Source organism: Mastomys coucha, unplaced genomic scaffold (genome assembly GCF_008632895.1).
Source record: "Mastomys coucha isolate ucsf_1 unplaced genomic scaffold, UCSF_Mcou_1 pScaffold14, whole genome shotgun sequence".
NCBI lineage: Eukaryota > Metazoa > Chordata > Mammalia > Rodentia > Muridae > Mastomys > Mastomys coucha.
Genome location: NW_022196896.1, coordinates 101,147,847 through 101,158,398, shown reverse-complemented (window position 1 = coordinate 101,158,398; position 10,552 = coordinate 101,147,847). Strand labels below are relative to the sequence as shown.

Below are 10,552 nucleotides of genomic sequence, written 5' to 3'. Positions count from 1 at the left end.
GGCTTGGTGAGAAGATAGTATACACATGTCCCTTTCCCCACCTCCCTAGGAGGTTGGATTGGACCACCTGCCTCTTCGGACATGCAGGTGCAATAGTAAATAATTCAGGGCAAACACAGCCATCCCACTCATGGTAGTCCAAGAAAGACGGGAATGACCCCCAATTTGCCAACAGTCAGAGGTGCCATGTTTAGCTTTAAACCATAGACGAAAGCAAAGCAAGGTAGGCAGTGAGTGACAATAGTTAGCTTTGGGGAAAGGGAGTGTCAAGTGCTCAGTAAGCCTCCCAGGTGCTAGAAGCTCTTTACTTTTGAAACTGGGTTGCCTGGCTGTTCATGAAAACTTAAGATGTTTCCTTTTGTTTTGCGTGGTTTTCCATGATATTTAACAATGTATCAGCTTTAAAAGGGGAAACAAATGGAACACAGTGAATGATGGGGAGCGAGAGATAGTATAGATGCCCTGCAAAAGACTTCTGCGGGTATATCTTATTACATTATATCGGTTTGCAAAAGGTTCAAAATAAAATTATATAAAGAATATAAGGCACTGCCCTAAAACTAAAAATAAGCTGAAACAAAAGCCCCAATTATACATCAAATTGTCAATCATAATTACTCAAACAAAAACAAAAGAGATGTTTGAAACAATCCTAAAACACAGTATTTTGCTGAGGAATCCTTATAAGTTATATTTAAAGGCAAAATTTAGGGCAAGTGTGTACAGTGGTGCACACTTTTATTCCAGCACATGGGAGGCAGAGGTAGGAAGATCTCTATAAGTTCCAGGTTAATCTGTATAGAGAGTTCTATGCCAGCCATAGTAAGATTCTATCTCAAAATATGTATTCATTGCTTTATTGTTTTATGTGTATGCATGCTTTGCCTGCATGTATGTATGTGTACCACATGCATGCCTGGTACCTGCAGAGGTCAGACGGCAGTACAGATGGTTGTGAATCTCTTCATGGATGCCAGGAACTGAACCCATGTTCCCCACAAATGCAGCGGTGCCCTTAAGCACTGACCTATCTCTCTGAGCCTTTATTGTTTTATTAGTAGAGTAATATTTGTGTTATTCTATGTACATTGTTAGGTGTGTATCAAACATGCAGGTGGTTATATTAATGTCATCAGGAACCCGAGTTTCCAACAGAACAATAAAGAACTGCAAGTGTGGAGAACTCAGTAAAGCATGATGAAATGATTAAATATTGGTTGGAGTGTGCACACGTGTGTGTGTGCACATGTGTATGTGTATGTTCATGGGTGTGTTTGTGTGTGTGTAGGTGTGTGTTACCTTAATATCTTGGCTATGTTCATAGAAAAGATCTAGAGTTAGTGCCCATCAGTTGCCATTGTCACCCCTAGCATCCAGATCCCGGCCTCTAAAATCAGCCCTTACTGAAAGCTACCACAGCCCTGTAGATCAATGGCTACTTCCATATTGCAGAGAGAATGAAAAAGAAAAGCCTGGTATATCTCAGAGTGACAAAAACAAAGGCAAGTTTAGTGATTGATAGGGTGTTCCAAAAGGACATTGGAATCTGATTCAAGGGCCTGTCACTGGCTTGTTTGGGGATAATTTAAATACCAAAAGAGTAATTATTGTGACTGAAGAATGCACATTGAATTTATAAATAGTAACATTCAAGAAAGAAAAACCACAAGAATACTCTAGGAAAATTCATTAGCCTCTATTGAGGGAACTATATTTCAGGTACTCCTTGGTCTGCAAGTAGGTAGAGAGAAAAGTTAATATATGCTACTTCCAGTTGGCACTGTATTTCAGGGTAGTGATCAAAAGCTGATAAATGTCCAAAAAAAAAAAAAAAATGAAAAAAGAAAGAAAGAAAAAGCACATTCTGCAAACTGGGATGAAATATTGTAGTCAATAATCACCACTGGGGGGCTGGTGAGATGGCTCAGCGGGTAAGAGCACTGTCTGCTCTTCCGAAGGTCATGAGTTCAGATCCCGGTAACCACATGGTGGCTCACAACCACCCATAATGAGATCCGACGCCCTCTTCTGGTGCATCTGAAGACAGCTACAGTGTACTCATTTATAATAATAAATAAATCTCTAAAAAAAATAAATAATCACCACTGGGGACTTCAGATGTAGCTCAATGGTATAGAACTTGTCTAGCATGTCAGAGCTACTGAGGTTCATCCCAAGCATACACAGAGCAGAGGAGGAGGAGAACTATGAATCTAGATGGAGAGTGGATGGTTGATGGGGAACTGAATGTTGTCATGGTGCCAACATATCCCACGGACTTCTTGTCCATGCTCATCCAGTTAGGGAGCATGGAGCTGGCTCTACTTCAGACTAGTTATCAGTTTTAGCATCCCTGTGCAGCAGCATAATCAGGTGTTATGCATCTCCTGGAATAAAGCAATATTCTGTTTACATTTAAAAGGATACAACACAATTGGCACGTCAAGAATAATGTCTACTGCTGGGCAGTGGTGGCGCACGCCTTTAATCCCAGCACTTGGGGATTTCTGAGTTTGAGGCTGGCCTAGTCTACAGAGTGAGTTCCAGGACAGCCAGGGCTACACAGAGAAACCCTGTCTCAAAAAACCAAAATAAATAAATAAATAAGAATAGTGTCTACACAGGGGAATACCAAGGACATACGTGTTGCACAGAGAGGCCATGCAGGGAGATCAAACCATGAGACAAATCAAGAAGAGGAGGAGTCCATGGAAAATAATGACCTGCTTTCTGTTCTATGTAACAATGTGAAAAATGAAAGAGGGGTGACTTTGGGCATCTATGCTAAGTTAAAAAGAATTAAGAACATAATTATAGTGAGCCAGGAAGTGGTGGAGGCCTTTAATCTCAGCACTCAGGAGGCAGAGGCAGGCAGATTTCTGAGTTTGAGGTCAACCTGGTCTATAGATTGAGTTCTAAGACAGCCAGGGCTACACAGAGAAACCCTGTCTTAAAAACAAACAAAACAACAACAGAAGAAGAAGAAGAAGAAGAAGAAGAAGAAGAAGAAGAAGAAGAAGAAGAAGAAGAAGAAGAAGAAGAAGAAGACAAAGACAAGAAGGATAGAAAAAAATAATTAAATGCAATAGTGATCCTCAGTTGACTCCTATTTGAACATCCAAAAAGACATTTTGGAAACAGTTTTAGATAGTTGAATATGAATTGAGCTCTAAACGATATTATTGTAGGAAAGTGTCCCTATTTCCTAGAGATGCATTTTGAAATATTTATGAGGAATTTCATAATGTCTTCCATAAATATTAAAAGGGGGCAAACACACCCCAAATGCCAACAACTGTAAAGTCTAGATCAGTGTTTTTTTCACTAAACCATTTTGGTTTTTTATTCACTTTATAAAGGCCTTATTCTCCCTCCCTCTCTCTCTCTCTCTCTCTCTCTCTCTCTCTCTCTCTCTCTCTCTCTCCCCCCCCCGTGTGTGTGTGTTGTGTGTTGTGTGTGTGTGTGTGTGTGTGTGTGAGAGAGAGAGAGAGAGAGAGAGAGAGAGAGAGAGAGAGAGAGAGAGAGATGAGGAGAGCATGCCTCAACACTCATGCAGAGGACAGATGGACAGATGGCAACACCATAGAGTTGATTCTCTTCTATCTTTATATGGATTCAAAGAATCAAACTCAGGTCATCAAGTTTGGATAGTGAATTTCTTTACCTGCTGAGCCATCTCACCAGACCCATATTGTCTTAAAAACAAAACAAAAAGAAACAACAACTAGAAAGCAAAAGGGTAATGTAATTAATTTGAACTTTATAAAATTCACTCCATAGCTCACTGGATAAACAAGAGTATTAAAAAGCCACCGAGGAAATTACTGTGATAAGGCTGGAGGAAATGGTCTGCCCAGAGCAGTTGGTCGGGGGAGGGGTGGTCTGAGGTGATGTGTACCTTATGTAGAAATCATAAGATCGTCGATAAGCTTGAAACAGGAAACCAAGGGACAGTCAGAGCTAATAACAAATGGTAGTACTCACTGGGATGCAGCTGGGGAAGCTGCCCAACTGATGTTCTGTAGCACAGCAGGATAACTACAGGCGTTGACAATTACTGGACTATTTCAAATTAGCTGGCAGAGAAGATTCTGAGCATTCCCAACACAAAGAAATTATAAATATCTGAAATAATAGATATGCCAGGTATGTGGATGTATATGTGCTCATTACACATCGCATACATCCGTGTACATGTACTGAAGGTCACAGTGTACATTTGTGTACGATTGCTATTGTACCAACTAAGAGAAAAACAAATACTAAAGAAGGAAACTGTTTCAAGAGCCAGATAAGTAGACTGCAACGACAAAAGAAGTTAATGCGTGGGAGTGTTTACGATGTGCAGGTCCAGGTCTTGCTGCAGTGCCTAGTTACATAAATTCTCACCAACACCTTTTGGGGCAGGTGCTTTTTGCTTCTTCAAACAAGGGTAAGCAACTAGCTCACCCCTTGCTATCTCAGCGCGTGTGCATAACCATCTCTGATTTTCGGGATGACACCAGTAGCAGTAATGGAGCCACGGAAAGAGTTCCTATTCTGATCTCTTAAGCTTCTTGTATCATGGTTTATACTCCCTGGCCCACGTATCTTTCCTGTTCCCTACAGAACTTGAGTCCTTCTCACCAAACCCCAGCCAGGGAAACAGAGGCGGTGGACCTGAAGAATACAGGTCAGGAGTGGGTGGACCCAGTGGGAATTCTAGGGAGGAACCTACTATATGGTTGAGTAGGTCCCCGGCTAAGAGGGGGCTCTTACGCCAGTATGACGCAAATAGGCATAAGAGCCGGGGGTGGAGATGTCGTCATTGCTTGCCTGCCGTTGGCCGGGTCGCCTCAAGAGGGGCAAGTAGACCCCGCCTTGGAGGTGGGTGGGGAGTGGCAGACTCCGCCTAGGCTCCTGGGCTGACTCCCACCAACGTCGCTGAGACTCTGGCCGGAGAGCGAGAGCTCAGAGCCGGGAAGGATGAGGCGCCCGCGGCGGCCCGGGGGTCTCCGGCTGCTGGTCTGCCTGCTGTTGCTGAGCAGCCACCCCGGGGGCTGCAGCGCCATCAGTGCCCACGGTCAGGAGAAAACTTGATGGGGCGGAGGGGGAAAGGGGGAAGCGTCGCAAAAGCAATAAACTCGGGTAGGATAAATGTTGCGGGGGGGGGGCACGGTTGCAGGATGAGGAAGATGAGAGGAGATGAAGTGAGACGAAGGGAGATGGAGGTGAGGAAAGGGGCGTAGGCTGGGAGGTGGAGCCGGGATTCGCAGGCGGGACCTGGAAAAGTGGGCTCCAGGGAAGACTAGATTCAGGGGGAGGAGTGGGGGTGCCCGCGAGTCGATGGATTTAGAAGGACTTCAGGACCGTGGGAGAAGCGAGAGGCATCGGGGTGGAGACCCGAGATGAAGAGTCGGAAGCCGAGAAAGAGGAATTGGCGACCACCGGCGGCAGGAGCCTCTCCAGTGTCACCCGACTCCAGCTTCCCTGTAGGACTGGCTAGAGACAGAGCGAGGTTTATCTTTTAAGTCTAGAGAGGCCATTTGCTCGAGTTGGTCGGCTATAAAAAGGGGGATACGCGGAGGGGAGGGAACGGAAGAGGAGTAAAGGGGGCGGGTCCTCTCCTTGTCCCCCTCCCCACAGCAGGGCCTGGTGCTGACTCACATCTAAGCGGACATAGTCAGCGCTGACTCACGGGCCCGGGATGGGGGTGGGAAAGGTGGCGCGTGGGGGGAAGGGGCGCAGCCTCTCCATCTGGCTCCCTCTTTCCTCACCCTGGCTTGGGGGTCAGTGTACGGTACTTCCTGTGAGGCCGAGAGTTAACAAGATAGAGCGGAAGGATGAGCTCCTTTGGCCACTCCTTGTCCTGCCACCCTTCCCTTGGTAAACGTCTCCTTTCCTGATGGTCCTTTAGCTTCTAGCTTCAGCACTACGGACAGCGCCATCAACTCGCGCCTGGGACAGGCTGCCTCAGGACCAAGCACCTGCACCCCTTCCTTACCACGCGGGGGAGGTGTGCTGGACCTTCCGCCTCTAGTTTCAAGCCATTAGAATTAGGATGCTTTGAGAGATTTGGGGAGCCACGGTTTCCTTGAATTTGGCCACGGATTCTCCCACAATGCTACATAATCTACCCTCTCGTCTTCCCATGTTCCAAGTCCCACTTAGGCAAATTGAGTCTTTTAAAGATTAAAACTAAGATCTTCCAACTACAAAGCTAGACCCCATACTTCCTCAAGAATTCTAGGCCTTAGGGCTGGAGAGATGATTCAGTTAGTAGGGTGTTGTCATACAAGCATAAGGACCTGAATTTGGACCCATATAAAAATCCATACATAGTAATTGATGTCTAACCCCAGTGCAGGAAAGTGAGACAGTCAAATAAATCATAAATCCCTTGGATGTTCTGGGTGAATGCTAGGTTCGGTGAGACACCCAGTCTTGAAAATACAAAGTGTAGAAGACACCCAACATTGACCTCTGGCCTCCATACACATGCACACATATAAATTTGTATGCATATATATGGCAGAGAGAGAGAGAGAGAGAGAGAGAGAGAGGGAGAGAGAGAGAGAGAGAGAGATCCGAGCCTCTTCCCTACTGTCCTTCTAACTTAAAGCCTTCCTTAGAAAGAAATAATGGGCCATATCTGTTTCCCCTCTTTCTAAGCTATCTGACTGCTCTCTGTGCTCTGAGCATCTTCTCTTCCATAGGCTGTCTGTTTGACCGCAGACTCTGTTCACATCTGGAAGTCTGTATTCAGGGTGAGTAGAGCCCTGGCATGAGATTCAAAAGACAAAAATTGGGAGGGAGAGGCCAGCTGTGAGGAGGGCAGAGGAGCAGAACTCTAAAGCCAGAGAAGGTGGAGAGAGCATTGTCCATATGCAGCCTGGGCTTTGGGAGGCTTCCTGCAAAAGCCCTGACAATAAGCCCTCTGTGCTTTTAGATGGCTTGTTTGGACAGTGCCAGGCGGGAGTGGGGCAGGCACGGCCCCTCTTACAAGTCACTTCCCCAGTTCTCCAGCGCTTGCAAGGTGTGCTCCAGCAACTCATGTCCCAAGGTGAGGTCTGGTTACACTGGAACACAGAGATTGGAAGTTGGTGGGAGCAGGGAGTAAAGGGCCACCTCACCTGAAACATTCTCTGCTTGCAATTTAATTATTATATCCACTCATGAAGCCCCACCTTCTTAGATTTTGCTGGATAAAGGGGCAAATAAACATGATGATAGGATCTCATCTATGGGCTGTTCACATATGAATTCCCTGGAGTTGCACACAGAAAACCTACAGCTGAGGTTGCTGGAAATTATTTTTTAGGTTTGATGAAATTTTGCTTGCTTGTTTGTTTTGAAACAAGCTCTCACTGTGTAGTCCAGGCTAGCTCCAAACTTATTAATATCGTCAAGGTGATCAATCCTTCTGCTTTAGCCTTCCATGTACAGGGCTGCAGGCATGTACCTCTGCATTCAGCCTCCGTGTGTCTTAAGAAGTTTGCTGCAGCAAAATAGTCACTTGGAGGAGTTGATTTTAACAGGAGCACAGACAGTTCTAATGCATAGAATAGATGTTTGCAGGTCCCAGGATATGAGTCATGAGTAACCCAAATTGTGAATCCAGAGCAGGATGTGGGTGTAGTGGTATGCAACTATGACCCTAACACTCAGGGGGCTGAGGCAGAAGGATCCCCATGAGTTTCAGGTTAGCCTGTGTTAATGAGATCCTGACTCTAAATAAATAAACCCATAGAAGGAAGAATGGAGGAGAATGAGGTGAGGTCCCTCTAGAATGAATGAGAGATCTCTTCTGAGAGCAGAGCTTCATGGGTAATGAGGCAAACAGAAGATGCCCGATGCTGCTTGCAGGGAGGACATGAGGAGGATGGTCCAGGTGTTTGAAACAGGCATATGGAGGACTTCATTTCTGACCACACTTTATTTCTACAGAAGCCTACAGAATGTGTATTACTCTTACTCCACAAAAGACCCAGGCTCAGAATGGAGACCTGCAGTAGTGACAGGGGGCAGTGGCGTTCGTTAAGAGTTCTCCATGTCACAGAACTATTTTCCACACTATGTCCTTTTAATTATCACAACAATCTTAGGGGGCACATATCCCCAAATGAAAGAGTTGATGTCCAGAGAGAACCAGGATGAAAGGATCGGAGGCTTAACAACTTGCCCAAATCCCCCAGTTCTTTGGAAACCAAAGCTGGATTCCAGCCCAGGTAGTTTGACTCCAAAAGTAGTAGTTGAGGGTAGAGGTCGGGGGGGCAGCTCAGCTCACCCACTCCAATCCTTCAGAACTTCCTCACCCACCCTAAGTTCTGCCCATCACAACTACTGCAGGGAATGGGGTATACTCCTGGCCTCCACTAGCTCTGGAACTAGGCCCCCAGTCTCAAGTCAACTTTGCCCCTTCCTCCTGACAGGCTTGTCCTGGCATGATGACCTCACCCAGCATGTGATCTCCCAGGAGATGGAGCGCATCCCCAGGCTTCGTCCCCCAGAGTCCCATTCAAGGGACAGGTAGGCAGCCTTTCCCAACAGCCTTATACTGTCGAAACTGGTAATCTGTGACTTTCATTATAGGTGGGGTGGGGAGGGTGGAGGTGCCAAGGTCAGCATACTGGGGCACAGGTTAAACCACATCGAGAATGGTCCTTCCCTCTGACAGGTTAATACGCTCAGTAGGAGCTGAGTTTATCCTGGAAATCGAGCAAAACAGGACACTGATAGATACTTTGAGAAAATATTGGCATTTGATATCTTTAAAGAAGAATTAAAGTAGTTGTTATGAACAAACTAGAATTTTCTTGGACCTAAGTAGTTTATTTCTGTGTGGAATTGTGTATGGCAGGAAACAGCACTGTCTCTGTGGTAAGAACCTCTGCATCAGTGATTCTCAACTTTCCTAATGCTGCAGCCCTTAAATACAGTTCTTTGTGTAGTAGTGACTCCCAACCAAAAAAAATATTTCTTTGCTACCTCATAACTGTAACTTTGTGGCTGTTAGGAATCACACTGTAAATATCTGTGTTTTCTGATGGTCTTAGGTGACCCTTATGAAAGAGTCCTTCGACCCCCAAAGGGGCTGAGACCCCTATGTTGAGAACTGCTGCTCTAGAGACAATTCTCAGAGGAAAGAAGGGCATGTGGAGCCCAGATATAACACCTGGTCCAAGAGAGCAAAAGCGGCGGCGCCAGGGCCGTCTTGCTGTTTGAACATATACTTAGAGAGCTGGGTGTGGGAAGTGGCTCACAGGGACAATGCAGAGGCACCCTACAGTCACAGTCCACCTCATGTATCCCCATACACCTTCCCCTGGTGCCCTCTCCCCTCCATCACTCCCTTGAGCCTCCCTAGCCTGTGCAGCTGTGTTTCCAAGACATGCATATGGTTTGGGGATGTAGCATAGTGGTAGAGCAATCATATTCCATACACAAGGCTCTGGACTTGATCCATAGATAAACACACACTCATACCCACATACACACACACACACACACTCATAACACACATACACACACTCATACACACACATAAACACACACTCATACATACATTCATGCACACACACACTCATAACACACACTCATACACACACATAAACACGCACTCACACACGCATAAATACACATCATACACACATATAAACACTCATACATATACATATGCACGCTCATATCACACATAAACACACTCAAAACACACATACACACACTCATACATGCACATACACCACTCATACATGCATAAACACACTCATAACACATACACACTCATACATGCACATACACCACTCATAACACACATACACACACTCATACATACATATACACACACTCAGACATACATTCATACACACACAAACACACTCATTTCACACATACACACACTCATACATACACATATACACACTCATTCATACACACATAACACACATACACACACATAAACACACACTCATACACACATAAACACACTCATATACACATTCATACACACATACACACACTCATATGCACATTCATACACACATACACACACTCATATACACATTCATAAACACACATACACACTTATAACACACATACACACACTCATACACACATTCATAAACACACACAAACATACATAAATGCACCCCTGTTCTTTTCTACCAAAGACAGAGTCGTACCAAACTACCTTGGCAAGCATGCCTCTCTAGCCTACCTCCATCTTCATACCCTCTAGTCCATCTCTCCTCTTCATTTCTTAAAAGGACAGGGTTATTCTAAAACACTGACTCTGTCCAACTTCAACCTTGTAAACTGTCCACACCCTTGTCCTATACAAATATACAAATAAATCTCTCACCCTGTTGGTGGTGGCACATGCCTTTAATCCAAGCACTTGGGAGGCAGAGGCAGGCGGATTTCTGAGTTCGAGGCCAGCCTGGGCTACAGAGTGAGTTCCAGGACAGCCCAGGGCGATCCAGAAAAAACCCTGTTTCGAAAAACCAAAACAAACAAACAAACAAAAAACCCAACCAAACAACCAAACCAAACCAAACCAAATCAATCTCTCCTC

General features: G+C 45.2%; 1 protein-coding gene across 3 annotated transcripts in view; it reads left to right on the top strand.

The window, feature by feature from the left end:
• Positions 1–4,811: 4,811 nt before the first annotated feature.
• The window catches only part of Ptprn (protein tyrosine phosphatase receptor type N), a 16,754-nt gene continuing 11,013 nt past the window's right edge, over positions 4,812–10,552 (top strand). The window contains exons 1-4 of one of the 3 annotated variants that reach the window (XM_031368068.1): positions 4,812–5,062; positions 6,696–6,746; positions 6,929–7,042; positions 8,412–8,508. In XM_031368068.1, coding sequence (XP_031223928.1) covers positions 4,966–5,062; positions 6,696–6,746; positions 6,929–7,042; positions 8,412–8,508 — 359 coding nt within the window. In that variant the 5' untranslated portion in view covers positions 4,812–4,965. The remainder of the gene's footprint in view (positions 5,063–6,695; positions 6,747–6,928; positions 7,043–8,411; positions 8,509–10,552) is intronic. The other 2 variants (XM_031368070.1, XM_031368071.1) reach the window with 2 other exon arrangements.